General features: G+C 42.9%; 1 protein-coding gene across 7 annotated transcripts in view; it reads left to right on the forward strand.

The window, feature by feature from the left end:
* The first annotated feature begins 5,037 nt into the window (after positions 1–5,037).
* WDR31 (WD repeat domain 31) overlaps positions 5,038–23,820 on the forward strand; it is a 37,467-nt gene continuing 18,684 nt past the window's right edge. Inside the window, exons 1-8 of one of the 7 annotated variants that reach the window (XM_063636079.1) lie at positions 5,046–5,178; positions 6,602–6,818; positions 8,927–9,079; positions 13,008–13,151; positions 13,945–14,074; positions 16,652–16,726; positions 22,413–22,557; positions 22,657–22,757. In XM_063636079.1, coding sequence (XP_063492149.1) covers positions 13,036–13,151; positions 13,945–14,074; positions 16,652–16,726; positions 22,413–22,557; positions 22,657–22,757 — 567 coding nt within the window. In that variant the 5' untranslated portion in view covers positions 5,046–5,178; positions 6,602–6,818; positions 8,927–9,079; positions 13,008–13,035. Of the gene's footprint in view, positions 5,179–6,601; positions 6,819–8,926; positions 9,080–12,482; positions 12,570–13,007; positions 13,152–13,941; positions 14,075–16,651; positions 16,727–22,412; positions 22,558–22,656; positions 22,758–23,820 lie in introns of those variants that run through there. The other 6 variants (XM_055271406.2, XM_055271405.2, XM_063636077.1 and 3 more) reach the window with 6 other exon arrangements.

Below are 23,820 nucleotides of genomic sequence, written 5' to 3' on the forward strand. Positions count from 1 at the left end.
TTAGTCATTCAACAGATTTATTGAGCCCCTGCCTGTGTGCCAGGCCTTAGACACTGGGGATACAACAGTCAAGAAGAACAAAGTCTACTTTCATGAACAAATAAAATGCAACAAATGGATATGTAATATAATGTCAGTAATGATAAGGGCTATGAAAAAGATTCAAGTATTACAAGAAGAAGAGCATGATGGAGGTGCTGGTGTAGAAAGGATATCGTAGAAGTCCTCTCAGGTAAGTGGCACTGGAAAAAACAAGGCATGAAAACATCTGGGGAGGAGATTTCCAGACAGAGGACTAGCAAGTGCAAGACGTCTTTCTGTACCAGGAACTCAGCTCCCAATCTTCGAAGAACCTCACACGATTTACAATGTGTGAAAAACTGCTACAAACATACTTACACTTCCTCACACATAGGTTAAAGCATTCATTAGCTCCCACTATATGATACAAGCTGGAACATATTTATTCTACAAAATTGGGATTATGTGTACAACCTGCTCTCTAACCTTCCCTTTCACTTGCTCATTTATAACATTTGGTTTGGATCGTTTTAAAAAAACTTAAAAAAAAAAATAACTTCTGGGCCGGGCACGGTGGCTCACACCTGTAATCCCAGCACTTTGGGAGGTCGAGGCGGGTGGATCACAAGGTCAGGAGATCGAGACCATCCTGGCTAAGACAGTGAAACTCCATCTCTACCAAAAATACAAAAAAAGAAAGAAATTAGCTGGGCGTGGTGGCGGGCACCTGTAGTCCCAGCTACTCGGGAGGCTGAGGCAGGAGAATGGCGTCAACCCAGGAGGCAGAGCTTGCAGTGAGCCGAGATTGCACCACTGCACTTCAGCCTGGACGACAGAGCGAGACTCCATCTCAAAAAAAAAAACATAAAACAAAAAAAACTTCTGTAGAGACCTGAGTCTTGCTATGTTGCCCAGACTGGTCTCAAATTCCTGGCCTCAAGTGATCCTTCCACCTCAACCACCCAAATTGTTGAGATTACAGGTGTGAGCCACCAGGCCTGGCCTAAACTTTTTTATTTTAATGAACATTTTGGAAAGTCTTTTGGAAAGGCCTATTCTTCCCTAGCCTTTACTTTCCCTCAGGCCTGCTCCTTGGTGTCAGGCCCAGCCTTTTCTGCCTGCCTGGTGGGGCCCTGGCCTGGCCCAGCCCAGCCCCCTTCTGCCTGGGCCTGTGTCCATTCCTCCTTCCTTCTCAGACACTGATTCAATATCTGTGGTGCCAGGGCTGGAAGTCATCTGACTGGGGTTTGCATGGTTTCCAGGAATAGCAATAAGACTACCAACACTGTGGCTTCTTTTCCTCCTGGGGTGTTTTCACAGTACAGCCAGCTTTAACCGTCACTTTTAAGAGGGATTTGGCAGCCTGCCATGCAGAAAAATTCAGATCACATGGGTCCTCTATGATGAAGTCCAAGTCTCCCAATGACAGAGTCCTCTCTGCTCAGGCCAGACTAAACTAGATGAGAACAGCTCTCTTCTCCAGAGGGCTCTTCAGACCAGCCCACTTCACAGGAGGGGTGTTATCAATCTGGGCAAGTCCAGGAGAGAACAACCAACTCAGGCCATAAAGAGCCAAAAACTAGGATTATATTTAAATAAGGCAGAGCCACAGGCTGCTGTGGTTTGAACATGTCCCCCAAAGTTCATGTGCTGGAAACTGAATTCCCCTTGTGACAGTGTTGAGAGGTGGGACCTTTAAGAGGTGATTAGATCATAGGGCTCTGACCTCATGCACGGATTAATGATGTTATTGTGGGAGTGGGTTCCTGATAGAAGGATAAGTTTGTCCCCTTCCCTCACTACTCCTGCACTCTCACCATGTGATGTCTTCCACCATGTCATAATGCAGCAAGAAGGCTCTCACCAGATGCAGCCTCTCGATCTTGGACTTCCCAGTCTCCAGAACCATGAGCCAAATACATTTCTGCTCATAATAAATTACCCAGTCTGTAGTATTCTGATACAGCAGCACAAAATGGACTAAGACAAAGGCACTGGTAGTGTAAAGTTGAGGGGATGTGAAGTGAGGAGCCAGGAGAGGTCGACATGAAATTATGTTGCTTATACCCATAGCATTCTATCCTGTTCTAACTGTCTGTCATGACTGTCTTTCCCTTTTAATCTTTGTTCAAAAATATTCAATGGCCATCTACTATGTGCTAGCCCTACACTGTTCATTCAATACCATAACCACTAGCCCCATGTGGCTATTTAAATTTAAATTAATTAAAAATAAATAACATTTAAAATTCAGTTCTTCAGTTGCACTAGCTACATTTCAAGTGCTCAATAGCTAGTAGGGCTAGTGGCTAAAGTATTAGACAATGCAGGTATAGAACATTTTCCATAATTGTAGAAAGTTCTGTTGCAGTGCTGTGCCAGACCCTGGGTTAGATACCAACAATACAAGTGTAAATGGGACTCGGTCACTGCTTCTGTTGCTTGCAGTTGAGTGAGAGAGAGAAGTAAATGAAAAGTTATACTATGTGGTGGAAAGTATGGGGGCTTTGGAAGCACAGAAGAAGAATAGTTAACCCAGTCTGGAGAAGGGGAGGAATGGTTAGGGAAGACTTGGGGGGCAGAGAGGGAGATGGCCTCTAAGCTGAGGATAAAGTCGTATGCTGCATAATAACATTTTGATCAATGATGGACTGCATGTACCTGGAGGTCCCATAAGATTATAACACTGAGGCGGGCACAGTGGCTCACACCTGTAATCCCAGCACTTTGGGAGGCTGAGGCGGGCGGATCATGAAGTCAGGAGTTCAAGGCCAGCCTGACCAACATGGTGAAACCCTGTCTCTACTAAAAATACAAGAATCAGCCGGGTGTGGGGGCACGCACCTGTAATCCCAGCTACTTAGGAGGCTGAGGCAGGAGAATCGCTTGAACCAAGGAGGCGGAGGTTGCAGTGAGCCAAGATCACACCACGGCACTCCAGCCTGGGCAACAGTCACTCACATGGCTGGTATTTGGTGCTAGCTACTGGATGGGCCATGTCTCTCAAACAGACTAGCTTGGTCCTCTTCCCATGCTGGCAATGTTCCAAGAGGATGGGAGCAGAAACCGCATGGCCTTTTGAAGCTTAAACTCAGAAGTCCCACAATGTCACTCCTGCTGCATTCTATTGGTCAAAACAAGTTACAAAGCCAGCCTTGATGGGAAGAGCTACAAAGAAGTTGTGGTCATTTTTAATCTGTCACACCCTGATGTTGGCCTGAATCCAGGTGGTAGGTAGAGAGAAGTGAACAGATTTTTATTTTTATAATGTTTGAGAGGCAGAATTGAGAAGTCTTGGGGATTGTTCTTGAACGAGGAAGCGAGGGTAAAGTTACAAATGACTCCTAGATCCTTGGCTTGGGTGATTGGTGAATGGTAGTGCCCAGCACTTACAGGGAAAAGAGGGGGAACAGGTTTGGGGGGAAGATGATGTTTCTGGTATGAGTCATGTCAAGAATGAGGTGTCTTTTAAACAGCCAGTTGCAGACGGGCAGGTGGCAGGTGGATATACAGGTCCGGCTCAGGGAGAGGCCTGGCTACAGGTACCAGTTTGGGAGTCTTTCGTGCCTTAAGCCTAAAGCCTCTCTCTCAGAGGGAAAAACATCCCCTGAGCAGGAACATCTTGGGTGCAGAGATCTAGTAACTCAACTCTGTAGCTGCACTGAGCCTAGCCCAGTGTCCCAGGACGAAGCAGTAAGTTTATCCTGGTTGTGGCTTCCCAGGCTGTTGTGGGAAAAAGGGATTAAGTCTGTAAGGAGAGCCATCGGCTCTGAACGAAGATCAGAGTTTCAACTGGCATAGGGGTAGATACTTTCTCTTGCCAGAAGGAAATCTCTCAACAATAGGTCACTAACTTAGAAAGTAATGAGTCCATCATTACAGAGCGAGCACCAACTAGGGCTACAGATACCTCATCAGGGATGCCATGGAGGGGATCCCTTCCCTGGATTGGAAAACAGACCCAATAGCCAGTATGTGGAGGCAAACTTCTTTCACCATTCCCACCCCCTCGAAGGCACCCAATTTTCAGAAACTCCACAAATCTTCATTGAAGGCTGTTTTGCCAGATCAACACTGCAGAGGCACCTACTAGGGTTCAAAATAAATGTTGGGGCTAGCCACGGAGGCTCTTGCCTGTAATCCCAGCACTCTGGGAGGCCGTGGCGGGTGGATCACCTGAGGTCAGGAGTTCAAGACCAGCCTGGCCAACATGATGAAACCCCATCTCTACTAAAAATACAAGAATTAGCTGGGCATGGAGGCGCGCACTTGTAGTCCCAGGTACTTGGGAGGCTGAGGCAGGAGAATCGCTTGAACCTGGGAGGCAGAGGTTGCAGTGAGCCGAGATCGCGCGACTGCACTTCAACCTGGACAGGGCAAGACTCCGTCTTAAAAATAAATAAATAAATAAATAAATAAATAAATGTTGGCTAGAATACCTGCTATTCACTCATTCATTCATTCATTCATTCAACAAACATTCAACAAACTCCTACTATATACCAAGCCCCATACTGTGCACCAGGAATACGGAGATGAATAGACTAGCCTGGAAGCAATGCGACCGCAGCTGTAAAAACTGTTAGTTTCTCCAACTGTCTTCCCATTCGGATCTCAAGAAGGTACTGAGGGGTCTCTTCTTGCTATGGTACTAGGTTGTAATGGTTCAATGAAAAAAATAATGAAAGGAATAGAGGAGTGGGGAGCTGGGGGAGTGTCCAAAGGAGGAATTTCTAGTCGAAATCAGGGAAACTCCAAAGAAATACGGCAACACGTATATCTGAGCGACTAATAATTTAAAAGATGACCTTTATTAAGTGCTTTCTCCATAGCTATTACAAAGGTACCTGTTTTCCTTGGATTGTCTAGATTCTTCTGGCAGCGGGGTCCTGGGCACAAGCGTCCTCTTCTCTGGACCTCATCAGTGCATTGCTACACGAAGAGAGTACCGCCGGGCGCTCAGTTCCGTCCCAGCTTTAGGCGAGCGGAACTGCCGTTCGGCGGCCTGCGAGGGTGCCCGGAGGCTTTTCTCCCGCACTCCCGCCCTAGCAACGTGCGCCTGCTGCTAGGGGCGGAGGCGCGGGAGGGCTCGGAGGCTGTTCACACCCCCAGGCTCCACGTTCCCGCCGGCCCCAGCTCCAGCCCCCCAGCCCACCGGTGGGTACTGAGCCTGAGGTGGGAGAAAGGGGCGTAGCGGCAGACTAGGAGCGGGCTACCCTCGCCCTTTGGTCGAAGCGGAGAGCGGTTATGAGGGCCAACCTTGGGCTGGGTGGCGCTAGGTTCCCATCTTCGGGGACTCCTCTCCCCGCTTTCCACATACGCATAAAAAATAAGCTTTAGGCCGGGCGCGGTGGCTCACGCCTGGAATCCTAGCACTGTGGGAGGCCGAGGCGGGTGGATCGCCTGAACTCAGGAGTTCGAGACCAGCCTGCGCAACACGGTGAAACCCTGTCTCTACTAAAATACAAAAAATTAGCCGGGAGTGGTGGCGTGCCCCTGTAGTCCCAGCTACTTGGGAAGCTGAAGCAGGAGAACTGCTAGAACCCGGGAGGCGGAGGTTGCAGTGAGCCGAGATCGCCCCACTGCACTCCAGCCTGGGTGACAGAGCGAGACTCGAGACTCCGCCTCTTAAAAACAAAAACAAAATAAGCTTTAGTTGTTCATATAATGGGCAGGGAGAGGAGTATTTGCTGTCTGAAGCGACAGAAAGGAAAAACTGCACACAAGTCGTCCCCAAAATTTGAGGCAACCTTGAGAGTGGTGGCCTAGAACTGGCTCCCTGTGTGACTCTAGGCAAGACCCTCTTATTCCCTGGGCCTCGGTTTTCCCTATCTGTACCATTAGAGGGCCGAACCAGACCAGCTACCATACTTTTCTTTCTTTGAGCGTTGTTTTGGCGACTAAAAATGCCTTGGTCTCCCAGAGTGTAAGATAGAAGCGTGCAGAGGGAGATTTGGGGAGATGGAGGGAGATAAGATATCAGTATTTGCATTAACAGGGGACCAGGGAAATAAGGTCCAGTCCACCTAGCTCTGCCCCTGTGACCTTCAGCAAGTCACAGCCCTCTGAGTCCCAGTTTCTTCATGGAATAGAACAGTTGGATAGGTACTGGTGTATATCAAGGAATATTGCACTGGAGAGTTAAAAGAGAATTCTCTGCTTTCTGTTTAGGGTGGTTTAGAGTGACTACTGGATATCCCAAGGCCTTTGGAAAGCAGATTGGAATAGAAATAAGTGCTGGGATTCAGACTGAGGCCTGGTTCCAACCGGAACCAATGGGGACATCCTGAGCCATAATTGAATCTATAGAGTTTCCCATGTTCTCTCCAGCCTTTCTGGGTCTGGAGTCTGGGATGAAACAGGGTGACTGCTCTCTAAAGGATATGTTGTTGGGCAGGTTAAAAGGGCGCTTATGTTGTTGGGTCTTTAAAAAGTGTACCACTGGGCCGGGCACGGTGGCTCACACCTGTAATCCCAACATTTTGGGAGGTCAAGGCGGGCGGATCACCTGAGGTCGGGAGTTCAAGACCAGCCTGACTAATATGGAGAAACTCCGTCTCTACTAAAAACACAAAATTAGCTGGGCGTGGTGGCAGGTGCCTGTAATCCCAGCTACTCAGGAAGCTGAGGCTAGAGAATCGCTTGAACCTGGGAGGTGGAGGTTGTGGTGAGCTGAGATCGTACCACTGCACTCCAGCCTGGAAAACAAGAGAGAAACTCCATCTCAGAAAAAAAAAAAAAATAGCATACCACCAAGCCAACTCTTCATCTTAGTATTCCATTCATTCATTCAACAGGTATTTATTTGCCTTGCGTTCATTCTCCTAGGCTAAGGTCAAATCATAGATACAAAGAAGAACCAGAAATTATGCCTCCTCTCAAGTATATTACATGTTCCTAATAAAAATAGTGGAAGATAACTTAGTACTTTTCTTAGTCTACTCATGATAAGTTACAACAATGTAGACATAACCCAAATTCATATACTTTGTTCTTGAGACTTTTTAATTGCCTTGCTATGTAACATAATGAATTCTTAGCTTTATTGGGTCCAATCACTCTAATCAGAGGCCATAATTTGCTTCAGCTTTAATATCCTCTAGATTCATATATCCATTTGTGTGTGTTCTGTGTGTATATTTGTGCATTAATATTTGTGCATTATAAACAGTATTAATAAGGGTGAAAATGCTGCTTCCAGTATGATCACCGTTAATCTTGCAATCATGCTAGTAAATATAATTTATTGTTAACAACTTGCCAGATTGAACCAAAAGCTTTATATGCACCAGCTTTTGTAGAGATGCAGTATAATATGCTGGTCAAGAACAGGGCCTCTGGAGTTGGACTGCCTAGATTCAAGTTTCAGCTCTGCCACTTATTTGCAGTATAAACTTGAGCAAGCTATTTGATATCTCTGTGCCTCACTTTTTACATCTGCAAAATGGCCATACAGGTTGAGTATCCCTTATCTGAAATGTTTGGGACCAGAAGTGTTTCAAATTTCAGATTTTAGAATATTTGCATTATATACTTAAGGGTTGAGCATCCCTAATGGAAAACCTGAAGTCCAAAAGGCTCCAATGTGGCTGGGCACGGTGGCTCATTCCTGTAATCCCAGCACTTTGGGAAGCCTAGGTGGGCAGATCACTTGAAGTCAGGAGTTCGAGACCAGCCTGGCCAACATGGTGAAACTCCGTCTCTACTAAAAATACAAAACTTAGCCAGGCTGGGTGGCACACACCTGTGATCGCAGCTACTCAGGAGGCTGAGGCAGGAGAATTGCTTGAACCTGGGAGGTGGAGGTTGCAGTGAATCCAGGTTGTGCCACTGCACACCAGTCTGGGCAATATAGTAAGATTCTGTCTAAAAAAAAAAAAAAAATCCAAAATGCTCCAATGAATATTTCCTTTGAATGTCATGTCAGTGCTCAAAAAGTTTTAGATTTTGGAGAATTTTGGATTTTGGATTTTTGGATTAGATGCTCAACCTGTAGTAACAGTATCTCAGAGGCTTGTGGAATAGATAAAATGAGTTAATAAATATAAAACATAGAGCAGTTCCTGGTACATTTTAAGTGCTATTTTTAATCTTCGCAGAAGTCAATGATAGAGTTATTATCCTATTTTACACATAGGAAAGTGAGACTTAGAGAGGTTCAGCAACTTGCCCAAGGCCACAGTTGAGCTATAATTCACAACTAGTCCTATCTAATGCAGACACTAATGCATGTAATCAAATGTTCTGACTATTCTGTGCTCCCCTTAATTCTCAGAATAAGCAGCACTGTCAATCAATATTTAGAATTTAATTGAATTCTCAAAATTGAGTTATTAAAATGCAATAAAACTGTTTATTCTTTGTAGACATTTATAATGGAAATTCTGGACTAGAAGTCAAGAGATTTACTTAGTTATAATTTTGAGCAAATAATATTTCTATCCTTATTCTGCAGATCTTTAAGTAAATGGTCTTAGTTATAATTTTGAGCAAATAATATTTTTACCCTTACTCTGCAGATCTTGAAATAAATGAATGGTTTATATATGGTGATTTTGAAAAGCTCTTCCATCTCAAATTCTAGGAGAATTATTTAAAACAGGAGAAATTGCCTTTTCCACAAAAGCAGTAAACTCTGAAATAAGCAGTCAACTCAAGATTTTTGATGAATAGAAGTACTATGTTATGAGCAAAATCAAAATGTTTAACAATGTATTTAAATATATTTTGCATATTTAAAAATAGATATATAATTAACACTATAGTACACTTTCCTGAATTGTGGAAATGTGAGAGAGATAATCTTGGAATTTTGTAAAATATTTCTTTCTTTGTGAGGGAAAACCACACCTAACCATCTCTTTAATAAACAAGGTCTTTATTTACCTTGTAAATCTCTTCTCAGTGCAAACATGCTTAGACAAAGAAGAGATTAACTTCAGTGGCTTCCCACTAATTACAGAGATTAAGAAGTGGCTGCCTGAACTATTTTCCAAAGGATACACATTACAAATTATTGAATAGGGCAGCTCACCAAGAAGATCCTATTGGTTTGGGGGTAAGTAATTCTAAAAGTTATCTTTTCCGTAGAATGTCCCATGAATATGCTTTACTTGGGAAGTATGGCTCTCTGACTATACCAATCAGTTTTGAGCAGAGCTAATCCATTTATAGAACCTGCAATTTCCGGTGACCTAGATCTATGGATGGCATCTGTCATTAGTTTGATGACAATGTTGAAAAATAGGTTAGGCTGGCAGATAAGAAGCCCTGCACCCTCTATCTATAAACAATACCACATCCCAAACTTTTTGAAAACTATCCTGAATTTTGCCTCTCAGCACATCTTGTGGCCTCTTATAGAAAATCCGGGAATATCTGAAGTGGAAGGGACCTTAGATTCGCCAATTCACAAGTATTTTTGTTGTACAGTACTGTGCAAGCCACTCGGAGTACAAAGATGAATAATGAGAGACCTTCTCTCATTATACACATAGTCTACTAAAAATCATTTCGTATAGTGTCCTAATTTTCTAGCTGGGAAGGCTGAGGCCAGAGTGGGGAATGGAGCTGCTCAAGGACATATAATGGGATGAGGCAGGGCTAGGGTAGATCCTAGGCCTCTTGATGCCACTCACATTGTTTCCATTGCATTGTGCTTTTCTGTATTGGTTACCTGTTCTCATCAGGAGGTCAGTTCTGGCAACTTCTCAAAATGTAGGCTGAAATTCTTCTGGAAAGCTCTATTTTTTTAATGCTAATGGTATGAATGAGAATATTAAGTTGGTGCATTTTAGCTATTGTTCTCTTCTGTAAACAGTTCTTCCTGTAGACAGTTCTTCTTAGAATTAGGTTGGTCATGCCCATAAGAAACTCATTTCCTAGAACTTTTAGGCAGAACCTCAGAAGAAATGGGGACTGGGTGCTCCCACTGCCCCCCATACTTCCCTCAGCTATCTGATATCACAGCCAGTCTCAGGGAACACATGACCTGGAGTAGTTGAGACTGGTCCTTCGTTAGGTTCCTTCTGTCCCAGCAAATATTCATGCTGGTCACATCTTCAGGTTTCTCTTTTTTTCAGTTTCGCCAGCAACTGGTATAGGACGTACACAAATAAGGTGCTTAGGAGGTGTTCTCTGAATGAGTGGAGGAGCACCTTTGAATGCATAATTCATTCTCTTTCTTTTCAGTTCTAGCCTTGTTAGTTGAGGGGGATGATACAAGTAAATCTGGAAAATGTTTCATTATTCTTTTAATTCTAATATATAATCCAATATTAACATTATTTAAATTCTAAGTCACTGGCTCTCAAACTTTTTGGTCTCACAACTTCTTTTCACTCTTAAAAATTAAGAACCCCCAAAGAGGTTTTGCTTATGTAGGTTATAGATTGGATTCGAATCCTGCTCTGATACCATCATTTGACATTAAAACTGAGATTGAATGCCACATGCAGGGTTTGTTCAATTTAAAAATAAATAAATGAGGCCAGGTGCGGTGGCTCACACCTGTAATCCCAGCACTTTGGGAAGCCAAGGTGGGTGGATCACCTGAGGTCAGGAGTTTGAGACTAGCCTTGCCAAAAAATGGTGAAACCCTGTCTCTACTAGAAATACCAAAAAAAAAAAAAAAAAAAAAGCCTGATGTAGTGGTGCATGCCTGTAGTCCCAGCTACTCGGGAGGCTGAGACAGGAGAATCGCTTGAACCCAGGAGGCAGAGGTTGCAGTGGGCTGAGATCACACCATTGCACTCCAGCCTGGGTGACAAGGGTGAAACTCCGTCTCAAAAAAATAAATAAAATAAATAAGAAAATTAATTAATTAATTTTTAAAAACAAATTTTAAAGACATTTACTTATTAATTTTGAAATAGCAATAAACCTATTGCATCTTAACATAAAACATCATTTTATGAAAAATAAATATACTTTCCAAAACCAAAATATTTAGAAAAAATGGTATCACTTTATGTTTTTGCAAATTTCTAATGTTTGCCTTAAAAAGGAGACAATTGGACTCTGATATCTGCTTCTGCATTCAGTCTATTATAATCTATTGTTTATGTTGAGGTATTAAAAGAAAAGAAGGCCCCACTTTGGGAGGCCAAGGCACGTGGATTGCTTGAGCCCAGGAGTTGGCGAAACCCCGTCTCTACATAAAACACAAAAAAATTAGCTGGGCATGATGGTGCAAGCCTGTAGGTGCAGCTCCCTGGGAGGCTGAGGTGGGAGGATCACCTAAGCCTGGGAAGTTGAGGGTACAGTGAGATCACACCACTGCACTCCAGCCTGGGCGATAGAGTAAGACCCTGTCTCAAAAAAAAAAGAAAGGAGAAGGAGAAGGAAAAAGGAAGAAAGAAGAAGGAGGAGGAAGGAGAAGGAGGAGAAGGAAGAAGGAAGAAGGAGGAGAGAAAAGGAGAGGAAGGGAGGGAGGGAGGGAAGGGCCTCACTGAGAGATGTAGTTGGAAAAGGGAAGTCCTCCCAAACTTCCTAAAAGGCTCCCAGGAATCCCCCATGTTCCATGGATCACACTTTAAGAACTGCTAGTCTAGGTCATTACCTACATTGTCTCATTTAGTGCCATTATTTCTAGCATCTCAGAACATCTATTTCATGATTCTGGCACAATGAGAGGTGCCATAGTGAAATTATTAAAAAAAAAAAAAAATCCAACAACCAAGGAAGGTTATAACCTTTTAGAATAACTGAGGCTTTTCTTTTTCAAGAAGCTTCAGTAGTGTAAATTATTTTTTATTTTTGATTACATCTTCTCAGTATTTATTTTATTATGGCAGAGTGCACATAACATAAAATTTATGATTAGTAACATTTAGTATATAGAGACATTGTTGTGCAACCATCATCACTATCTAGTTCTAGAACATTTTCATCACTCCAAAAGGAAACTCTGCCTCTTAGTTTGTTTGTGTTACTATAAAAAAAATAACTGAGGCTAAGTAGTTTATAAAGAAAAGCAGTTTATTTGGCTCACGGTTCTGCAGGCTGTATAAAAAGCATGACGCAGGCTTCTGTTTCTGGTGAGGGCTCAGGAAGCTTCCACCGTGGCAGTAGGCAAAGGAGAGCAGGCAACCCTTGGCAAGAGAGGAAGGAATCAGGTGAGGAGGGAGGTGCCAGGCTTTTTTAAAACAATTAGTTCCTGTGGGAACTAATAGAGTGAGAACTCACTAATTACCAGGGAGATGTCACCAAGTATTCATGAGGGATCTGGCCACATGACCGAAACACCTCCAACTAAGCCCTACCTCTAACATTGGGGATCAAATTTCAACATGAGATTTGGAGGGGACACATATCCAAACTATATCTAGCCTATTAAGATATTCTGTATTACATTCTAGCTGTATCTATTAAGTAGTTGCTCCCCAGTCTCTTCCTTATTCCAGCTCTTGGCAATCACTAATCTGCTTTTTGTCTCTATAGATTTGCCAACTATGGATATTTCACATACATAGAATATGAACTATGTAGCCTTTCATGTCTGGCTTCTTTTGCTTAGCATGATGTTCTCAAGATTCACCCATGTTGTAGTATGTACGAGTACTTCATTCCTTTTAATGGCCGAGTAATATTTCATTGTGTGGATTGACCACATGATGTTTCTCCACTCATCTGTTGATGAATATTTGAGTTATTTTCACTTTTTGGCCACTGTGAACAGTGCTGCTGTGAACATTTGTGCACAAATTTTTGTTTGAACATCTGTTTCTGTGTTTTTGGCCTTAAACCCAGGATTAGAATGGCTGGACCATATGGCACTTCTGTGTTTTACTTATTACAGGACTTCTTAGTCTTTTTTAAAATCAGTTTTGTTTTTGTGTGTCTATAACCTCAGGGCCGTAAGGGTGAGGCAGGGTGAGGAGGAAAAGCAAAAGCATACAATTAATTAGTCTAAAAAAGGATTTATTTTCAACATCATACTATTGTGCCTAACAAAACTAACAATATGTATTCTTTTTATTAAACAGGGAACACAACTTCCAGCAGCCACAAGGGATGCTGCTACTCAGGTGCCAACTGAAACAAGCTCCTCCACAGAAGGTTTCGTGTAGGTTTTGTGTCGTGATGGGGAAACTGCAAAGCAAACTCAAACACAGCACTTATAAATACAGGTACTGCAATCCTCCCCTGGGAGCCCAGGTTTTATCATGCCCCATTAAAACTCTCCACTAAAGAAGGAGAAGGCCCAGGGCGAATGTTGATGGTCTTCCTTGAATAGTTGGCCTTCCCTGAATAGTTTAGTGTGTTTTCTTTTGGATAAGAAACAGTCAGGACTGGGTGTGCTGTCTCACACCTGTAATCCCAGCGCTTTGGGAGCCCGAGGTGGACAGATTGCTTGAGCTCAGTAGTTTGAGACCAGCCTTGGCAACATGGCGAAACCCCATCTCTACAAAAAATACAAAAATTAGCTGGGCATAATGGCATGAGCCTGTAGTCCCAGATACTTGGGAGGCTGAGGTGGGAGGATTGCTTGAGCCTAGGAAGTCAAGGCTGCAGTGAGCCATGTGTACCACTGCACTCCAGCCTGGGCAACAGGGTGAGACTCTGTCTCAAAAGAAAGAAACAGTCAGTTTATTAGCTAGTGTCTGCACCCATACACAGAGGGGCCCTAAATCTTTAGGATTAATTGCTAGTGTGAGCAAAGAAAGACTCCTGGCTTCTTGGCTTCAGGATCACCCTTTAGCAGATTCCAATCCTTCAGTCATTCTGCACATTTTCAGAGTAAATAATACCATTGCTGACAATGTAAATGGGTCTCCCTTCTCTTCTTCTTTTTAAATATTTCTCCTTAGTCTGGCCTGAATTGCCTTCTTAACCCACATTCTTCTCCCTACCACCCCCCACCCCCCCGCCCATCCACTCCCATGCCACTGGGTCTCTCATTTTCTATACTCTTTTTAGCAGGCCTGATGAAATTATAGAAGAGAGAATTCAAACTAAAGCTTTTCAAGAATATAGCCCAGCTCACATGGATACCGTCTCTGTCGTGGCTGCTTTGAACTCAGACCTTTGTGTCTCTGGAGGGAAAGATAAGGTGGGGTTTGCAGTGTTTCCTGGGAAACCAACTTTATTGCAGGGAAAGGAAGATATTTTGAAAGGAAGTCTAGGATTTGCATTTCTGGAGCAGGGTTGATGAGTGTAAAAATATGGGCTTTAGAGTTAGAAAGACTGGATTTAAATCCCTGCTTGGCCACTTCCCATTCGTTTGGACAAGTCTTTAAATTTTTTTGAGCTTCTGTCTTATCTGTTAAGTGGGAATAATAATGCCACCTCACAGGTGGTTATAAAGATTAAATCAAAGAATGTAGGTGAGATCCTTAACACTATGCCTGACCACCCACATGCTTTCTATAAATGGCAAAGATTATACTTCCCACCAATCCCATGTTACACCTACATGGAGACACAGGAGTTAATTGTCAGCAAAAGGAACTGTCTAATCTCTTCTTTTATGCTCTCTACACTGGTATGCATCATGATTCCTCCTTGTGTTTTTGTCCTCCTTCCTCCCATTCTCACATTTCTCTCCTTCATATTTGGATCTATCATAGCCCTCACAACTGGGATACTGGTAGCAAAACTGCTAATTCTTTTTGTAGTGAATAATACTAATAATGGGCCGAGACCGCCCCGTCTGGGAAGTGAGGAGTGCGTCTGCCCGACCGCCCCGTCTGGGAGGTCTACCACGGAGGCCAGATGCAATGTGGGGGCTGGACGTGGTGGCTCACGCCTGTAGTCCCAGCAATCTGGGAGGCCGAGGCGGGTTAATCACTTCAGGCTAGGAGTTCGAGACCAGCCTGGCCGACATGGCGAAACATATGAAAAATACAACAGACAAACCAACCAACCAACCCAGCGACAACAAAACAGGTCTACCCTGGAGTCATACTCTAATTTTTTCTATTTTCCTCCCTTTCTGATCCTTTATCCCACTTTCTTTTTCTTCCTCTTCTCCTTCTTCTTTGTCAAATAGAGGATTGAGTTATTATCATTGATCCATACAAAGTCCCTCTCTCATTTATTTTCTTTAATTCCCACTCCCCATTTCTATTCCCCATCTTCCCATGTGCAACCTTCCTAATATGTTTGATATGCATCTTTTTGTTTGTAGGTATTTTTAGAAAATGTTTATTGTTTTGTGTGCAAAAAAATTAATAAATAATAATAATAATAATAATGGGCCGAGAGTGGTGGCTCACACCTGTAATCCCAGCACTTTAGGAGGCCAAGGCAGGCGGATCACTTGAGGACAGGAGCTAAAGACCAGCCTGGACAACATGGCGAAACCCCGTCTCTACTAAAACTACAAAAATTAGCTGGGCATGGTGGCGCTTGCCTATAATCCCAGCTACTTGGGAGGCTGAGGCTCAAGAATTGCTTGAACCTGGGAGGTGGAAGTTGCAGTAAGCCGAGATCGGGCCACTGTCCTCCAGCCTGGGTGACAGCGCGAGACTCTGTCTCAAAAAATAATAATGTCTCTCATTTTCAATAGCCTTTTAGAATCTTCAAATTCCATTTGCATACTGTATTCCAGTGGTTCTAAGATGCATATTTTCACATTTTATTATTATTATTATTATTATTATTATTATTATTTGAGACAGAGTTTTGCTCTTGTTGCCCAGGCTGGAGTGCAATGGCGCCATCTCGGCTCACCGCAACCTCCGCCTCCTGGGTTCAAGCAATTCTCCAGCCTCAGCTTCCCAAGTAGCTGGGATTATAGGCATGTGCCACCACACTCGGCTAATTTTGTATTTTTTTTTTTTAGTAGAGATGGGGTTTCTCCATGTTGGTCAGGCTGGTCTCGAACTCCTGACTTCAGGTGATCCGCCCGCCTTGGCCTCCCAAAGTGCTGGGATTACAGGCATGAGCCACTTTGCCTGGCCCTGTTTTCACTTTTCACATTTTAACACTTCTGAAATCAGGATGCATCAAAGTATCATAGTTTAATTGGCAGTATTTTGTCTTAAAATCTAGGCCAGGAAGGGTAGCTCACTGCAATCTCCACCTCCCAGGTTCAAGCGATTCTCCTGCCTCAGCCTCCTTAGTAGCTGGGATTATAGGCACGTGCCACCACGCCTGGCTTATTTTATATTTTTAGTAGAGATGGGGTTTCTCCATGTTGGTCAGTCTGGTCTCAAACTCCCAAACTCAGGTGATCTGCCCGCCTTGGCCTCCCAAAGTGCTGGGATTACAGGCATGAGCCACCATGCCCAGCTTGAAATGATAAATTTTTAAAAAACACCATGACAAAAAAATACAGTACAGTAGGGAAAACAAATCTAACCCTATGTGGAATTCTCCTTCACCATCTACAGCCAGTAGAATCAGTTCTTCTTGGGGAATGTTAGCCCAAACCCATCAGTAAGTTTAGAGCAGTGGTCCAGTGTCGGAGGGAGAGACAGAGAACAACGAGGGGGAAAGAAAAGAAAATTAAAGGAGGGGCACGTGAGGAGGGACGGCCACAACAGGGAACCCTTAATGCTTTGAGCAAGTTCCTGAACAGAGAGGGAGTGAGTGAGGAGGGAGAAAGTAAGGTGAGAATGCAGTAGAGGCTAGTGTCACTTTAACAAGAATTGAGTAATGAAACTACAATCTTCACTCTCTTCAGACAGTTGTGGCCTATAATTGGAAAACTGGAAATGTGGTGAAAAGGTTCAAAGGACATGAACGTGAGATCACCAAGGTAATTTTCAAATGATTATTATGAAGGCAATCTGGAACTGAATAAAGATAGCTAATAGTTCTAGATATTAAGAGTGATTGAATCTTTGGTCTTAAGGAAAAATGCAAAGGCTTTGTTTGATGCTGTGAAGTCCTACTTCAGGAGAAACAGAGCAAACCATTCACTTAGTTGTTGTTACTGGCATATCGAACACAATTTTTCTTTTGTCATTAAGCCCTTAATAGCACAGGTAGTAAACAGAACACAGCTGATAACAACTCTCCCTGACCTATCCTGACTCAACAGGTACAGTACTGAAGGCTTAGGCTTACCCTGTGCTTACCATAGCTAGGAAAATGACAAAATCCCTGTGCTCAGCAACCTTCTAGTCTAGTTGGGGACATTTAATGAACATTCAATAACAATGAAATAAAAATTAATTTGTTAGATAGCATTACAGACCAGAGTGAGCTTCCAGCAAAAATGATAGAGAATGCCAATTTATATAATTCCCCGCTCTGAAGACCACCTAAATGAACCAAAAATTAAGATATATACTTCATTTATAATGAAACTAGGCATCAGCCACAATCCCATAGCAGAGAATATGATATTTGCTTGCCAGATACGTTGTGTTCTGAACTAGACTGATAGAGAACACCATGAGCTAATGCACTTACCCCCAGATATTTGGCAGAGTGCAGATTTCACTAAAAGAGCTGGTCCTGAGTGGTCCTCCCAACAGCCCTTTATTTAGAAAGATGAGGACTAAAGATATAGATTGTTTACCAGTAAAACAAGACAATGTAACAAAACTGAGGCTGCTGCCAGCTTGCTTCTCCTTCTTCTGGTCACCCTAAAATGCCGAAGGACTGGCCAGGCATGGTGGCTCATACCTGTAATCCCAGTGCTTTGGGAGGCTGAGGCAGGAGGATCATTTGAGGCCAGGAATTTTTTGTTTTGGTTTTGAGATAGAGTCTCACTCTCCCCGTCATGTGATCAAAGCTCACTGCAACCTCCATCTCGCGGGTTCAAGCTATTCTTCTGCCTTGGCTGCCCAAGTAACTGGAATTACAGACATGTGCCACCACACCTGGCTAATTTTTATATTTTTAGTAGAGATGGGGTTTTGCTATGTTGGCCAGGCTGGTCTCCCAACTCCTGGCCTCAAGTGATTCACCCGAGGCTGGGAGTTTAAAACCAGCCTGGGACATAGCAAGACCCCATCTTGACCAAAAATAAAAAAAATTAGCCAGGCATGGTGGTGCACACCTGTAGTCTCAGCTATTTAGACAAGACATAATCAGCCATCAATATTCAGGATGGCAAATCAAGACATAATCAACCATCAATATTCAGCATGACAAGTCAAGTTATAGTAGACCTTGGACTAAAAGGAAAGAAAGTGAGAGAGAATTGACTGTGTGTGAGTGTGTGTATGTATGTGCACTTGTGTGTGTGTGCACATGCGTGTGTGTGTGTGTGTGTGTGTGCATGTAACACTTGAGCATGTATCAAGCCTTATTGGATTTACTGCCAAAAATTGGACTTACCCTCATTCAAAGTATGAAAAGATTAATAAGCAGAAAGGATCCAAAGTGAGGCCTATATGCCTAGATTTTTAAAAAATACACATATAATAAGCTAATGTCAGATGAAAATACACTTTGAAGGAAGAACTACTCAAGAAGCAAAGATAAAATTTGATTAATGCTTTTTACTCTCTATAAATTAAGAGAACATGTACTCTATGAAACAAGAAATTGAAAAAATAAGACAAGCCAGGTGCAATGGCTCATGCCTATAATGCTGGCACTTTGGCAAGGCAAGGCAGGGGGATTGCTTGAGCCCAAGAATTTGAGACCAGCCTGGGCAACATAATGAGACCCCATCTCCACAAAAAATTAAAAAATTAGTTGGATGTAGTTGTGCGCGCCTATAGTCCCAGCCAGCTACTCAGGAAGCTGATGTGGGAGGATCACTTGAGTCCATGAGGTTGAAGCTATAGTGAGCCGTGATGATTTTACTGCACTCCAGCCTTGGTGACAGAGCAAGATCTTTGTCTCAAAAAAAAGTAAGACAATAGAAGAATTATCTGGGAGAGAAAAGATTTGAGGAAAAATATTATTAAAAACTAAAAATTGGCCAGGCAGGGTAGCTCATTCTAAAATCCCAACACTTTGGGAAGCTGAGGCAGGAGGATTGCTTGAGCTCGGGAGTTCAAGACCAGCCTGGGCAACATAGCAAGACCTGTCTCTACTACAAATAAAAATACAAATACATTCGGTGGTCATAGTGGTGCATGCGTATAGTCTAAGCTACTTGGGAGGCTAAGGCAAGAGGATCGTTTAAGCCAGGGAGATGGAGGCTGCAGTGAGCTATAGTTGTGCCATTGCACCCCAGCCTGGGTGACATAGCGAGACCCAGTCAGAAAGAAAGAGGGAGGGAGGGAAGAGAGAGAAAGAAGAGAGAAAAAGAGAGAGAGAGAGAGAAAGAAAGAAAGAGAAAGAAAGAGAAAGGAAAGGAAGAAAGCAAAAGAACCTTTATATGCGGAGTGTTGTTCATATGTAAAGGCAATGGAAAGACATTCTGAAATTTGTAAAATCTTGCCATATGCAAAGCATTCCTCAATAATATAGTTGAAGGTATATTATTAAAGAATGTGAATGTGCCGGGTGCGGTGGCTCACGCCTGTAATCCCAGCATTTTGGGAGGCCAAGGTGGGTGGATCACCTGAGGTCGGGAGTTCAAGACCAGCCTGACCAACATGGAGAAACCCTGTCTCTACTAAAAATACAAAATTAGCCAGGTATGGTGGTGCATGCCTGTAATCCCAGCTACTCGAGAGGCTGAGGCAGGAGAATCACTTGAACCCAGGAGGCAGAGGTTGTGGTGAGCCGAGATCACACCATTGCACTCCAGCCTGGGCAACAAGAGAGAAACTCCATCTCAAAAAAAAAAAAAAAAAAGAATGTTAATGAATGATGAATAATCAAGCCAATGAATATTAAAGAAGTTCCAAACTGAATTCACTGTATGAGCCTTCAATCCAATTAAACACAGAATTATGTCTAAAGAATTGTCAAAACTAGGGCTATGAGAAGAAATGTAATTGTTTTAATTCTTTTAAAAATTTATATGTATAAAATACAAAATATTACTAATATGATAATAGACTGGATAAAAATCCAAGAGAGTACCTACAAAAGTGGGAATGAGCCAGAAGTAATATAATTGTGCTAATTAAAGAAAAAAAATTTTTCCTTACAGGAGATTCTGTTTTCTTTCTGAAATTAATACATTGAGAATATGAGTTTAAGGATATTAATATATATACAGAGGTATCATGAGAAGAACTTAAGTTCCATATTATTTAAATTAAAAATATAAAGAAAGGGAAAAATAACTCTAAAAACAAGTATACAATTTTATAGAAAAAGAAGACAATGAAAATATGACAAAGTGTTTTTCAAAAACCAACAGAAAAGATGGAAGAAACAAGATCAAACATATATATGATAGCAGTAAATGTAATTGAGATAAATTCACTTATTGAAAGGCAGTACTCTTACTGAGTTAAAAACTAAAGCCACCTATACATTGTTTAAAAGAGACATATCTAGGCCAGGCACGATGGCTCATGCCTGTAATCCCAGCACTTTAGGAGGCCAAGGCAGATGGATCACTTGAGGTCAGGAGTTCAAGACCAGCCTGGCCAACATGGCAAAACTCCATGTCTACTAAAAATTAAAAAAAAAAAAAAAGAATTAGCCAGGCATGGTGGCACACACCTGTAATCCCAGCTATGCGGGAGGCTGAGACAGGAGAATCGCTTGAACCTGGGAGGCAGAGGTTGCAGTGAGCAGAGATCACACCATTGCACTCCAGCCTGGGTGACAAAGTGAGACTGTGTCTCAATAAATAATTAAAAAATAAGACATATCTAATGCAAAACAGCATTAAGATTGAAAGTAAAACAGTAAATATAGAACAGATATTTGTACACACACACACACACACACACACACACACACATATATATATAGCAGCATTGTTTATAATAGCCAAAAGCTGGAAACAACCCAAATGTCCTGTGACAGATTCATGGATAAACAAAATGCAGCAATATACATACAGTGGGCTATTTTTCAGCCTTAAAAAGGAACGAAATAGGCCAGGCACAGTGGCTCATGCTTGTAAACCCAGCATTGTGGGAGGCCCAGGCAGGTAGATCACTTGAGCCCGGGAGTTCAAAGCCAGCCTGAGCAACATGGCAAAACCCTGTCTCTACAGAAAATACAAAAATTAGTCAGGTATGGTGGCACACACTTACAGTCCCAGCTATTCAGGAGGCTGAGGCAAGTGGATTGCTTGAGCCCGGGAAGGGAAGTTTGCAGTGAACCGAGACCAGGTCACTGCACTGCAGTCTGGGTGACAGAGCAAGACCCTGTCTCAAAAAAAAAAAAAGGAATGAAATTCTGATACATGTTACAACATGGCTGAACCCTGAAAACATTATGCTAAGTAAGAGCTGGACACAAAAGGACAAATATGGTATGATTCCACTTATATGAGGTACCTAGAATAGTTCAGTCCATAGAGACAGAAAGTAGAATAATGGTGGGTGCCAGCGGCTGCGGGGAGAGGAAAATAGAGAGTAATTGTTTAAAGGTTGTAGAGTTTCAGTTTGGGATGATGAAAAAGTTCTAGAGATGATAGTGGTGATGGTTACACAACAATGAATGTACTTGTTGCCACTGAGTTGTACACTTAAAAATGGTTAAAATGGTAAGTTTTATGTATATTTACCACAATTACAAAAACAAAGAAACACGATGGAAGAGATCAGAACAGTAAGAACAGGTCAGCAAAGATATATCAGTCAAATGTAAACAAACAGAGCAGGAGTTGGGGTGATAATAATATCAAGCAAAGTTGTATTCAAGGTAAAAAGCATAAAATGGAACAGAGATTCACTTCAAATTCATCATAAGTATAACAGAATCACCTGGCATAACAGTACAGCATCCATTTTTGGGGTGTGGTGATGATCAAGTGCAAAAGGAATCCCACAGGAGAAGTTCTATAGGAAGCCCAAGAGGGGAAACATCCTCACCAAGGTGACATGATCTGAGGAGGTGAGATTTTTAATCTTACCCTGAAGGACTGGAGGAAATCTGCTACATAAAGGAAAAGGTAGCACAACATTGAAAAAGGTGGAAATTCAGACTGGCCCATGCTGTGCATTCATAGATTTCAAGCTTACGTATTACTCTTTTGAGAAGTGTGTGTCGGGGCCAGGCACAGTGGCTCATGCCTGTAATCCCAGTACTTTGGGAGGCTGAGGTGGGTGGCTCACCTGAGGTCACGAGTTGGAGACCAGCCTGGCCAACATGGGGAAACCCTGTCTCTACTAAAAATACAAAAATTAGCTGGGCGTGGTGGCTGGTGCCTGTAATCCTAGCCACCTGGGAGGCTGAGACAGGAGAATCGCTTGAACCCGGGAGGTGGAGGTTGCAGTGAGCCGAGATCACACCACTGCACTCCAGCCTGGGTGACAAAGTGAGACTCTGTCTCAAAAAAAAAAAAAAAAAAAAGAAGTGTGTGTGGGGAGGGAGTTATGCAGACTCATCTTTCCCCCAATTTAAAGTCCAGTCCAACTAGCACACCAGAGCTGTTTCAGTGTCGTTGTTTTTTCCCTGAGCAGGTAGCCTGTATTCCCGAATCCAGCCAGTTCTTCAGTGCCTCTCGTGACAGGATGGTCATGATGTGGGACTTGCACGGTTCCTCACAACCAAGGCAGCAATTGTGTGGCCATGCCATGGTGGTCACCGGATTGGCTGTGAGTCCAGGTAAAACAAAGTGGACCTCTTCCCAATGCCTTTGTGCTTTCTGAAAAGCCCTGTTCAGGTCCCCACTCACAGGCTGTCTTCTCACCATTGTTTCCAAAGACTCATCACAGCTGTGCACTGGCTCTCGGGACAACACCCTGCTTCTGTGGGATGTGGTGACAGGACAGAGTGTGGAAAGAGCATCTGTTTCCAGGAACGTGGTATGAACTCAAACTTGGTACAGAACAGGGCAGCAGAAAGGAGCATGGGGTGAAGGAAAGGCTCGGGAGAGAAATCAGGAGGCCCATGAGCAGAAATTAGAGCCTGGGTCCCAATTGCTGTCCCCTAACCTGCTGTGAGACCCTGGCCTCTCAGGGTTATTAGATTAGATGGTCCCTTGAGTCTGCTGCTCCAGACAATGATTTTACTCACTTATATTGGAATTTAAAATGGTGTCTTCATTATTTCTTTTATTATTCCATTTCTTCTGTGGGCCAGACACTGTGCTAGGAACAGGGTTAGTGACCAAGAACATAGTTCCTGTCTTCCGGGACCTCACAGCTTATGCTTATTGTATGTTCATATGTGTAACATCATGTGGAGAAATAAGCATTACCTTTTGCTTTATGTAGAATTCGCATTGCTTTTGAAGGACCAGTTGTTTGCTAGTAGCAGACTGGTATAAACTGCAGAGCCTTTGGAGTCAGTCATACTCAGGTTAAAATCATGAATCTATTACTTACCAGTTATGTTATCTCAAGGAAGTTACTTAAGCTCTTAGAGTGTCTGTGTCTTCATTTATAAAATGGGGAGAATTCTATCACCTGCTAAGGTTCTTCAGAGGATGAATTCAGATACTAGATGTGAAATACCTGTCATCGTGTCTGACCCATAGTAGATGTTCTTTTAGTGGTTGTCAAATTTCAGTCCCAGTCATCTTTTCTAATTTTGAAGATGACTGCCAATGGTCAGATGTGCTTGCCCCATGCCCCGGAAGAAAAGAAAGTCCTGTTATTTTGGGTTATTTTGGAAACTGTTTTATGCCTGTCCAGCAGGGATAAAGAGAAACATGAATACTCTTCCTGATCCCCATGAGGTGTTGGGGCTAGAGTTTCAGTGAACCCACCTTACAACAGGGGCTGTTCTATCTGCCACACAGCTGGGGTTTCAGGCACTCTAAGGGTGCCTGCATGTATTTTGGTGCTGACAACTGGCCCAGCTATTACCTTGCTGCTGATAACCTAGGAGTTGCAGGTAGAACATGACTGACAGGTATCTGCAAAA

This window comes from Symphalangus syndactylus, chromosome 3, assembly GCF_028878055.3.
Source record: "Symphalangus syndactylus isolate Jambi chromosome 3, NHGRI_mSymSyn1-v2.1_pri, whole genome shotgun sequence".
NCBI classification, from domain to species: Eukaryota; Metazoa; Chordata; class Mammalia; order Primates; family Hylobatidae; genus Symphalangus; species Symphalangus syndactylus.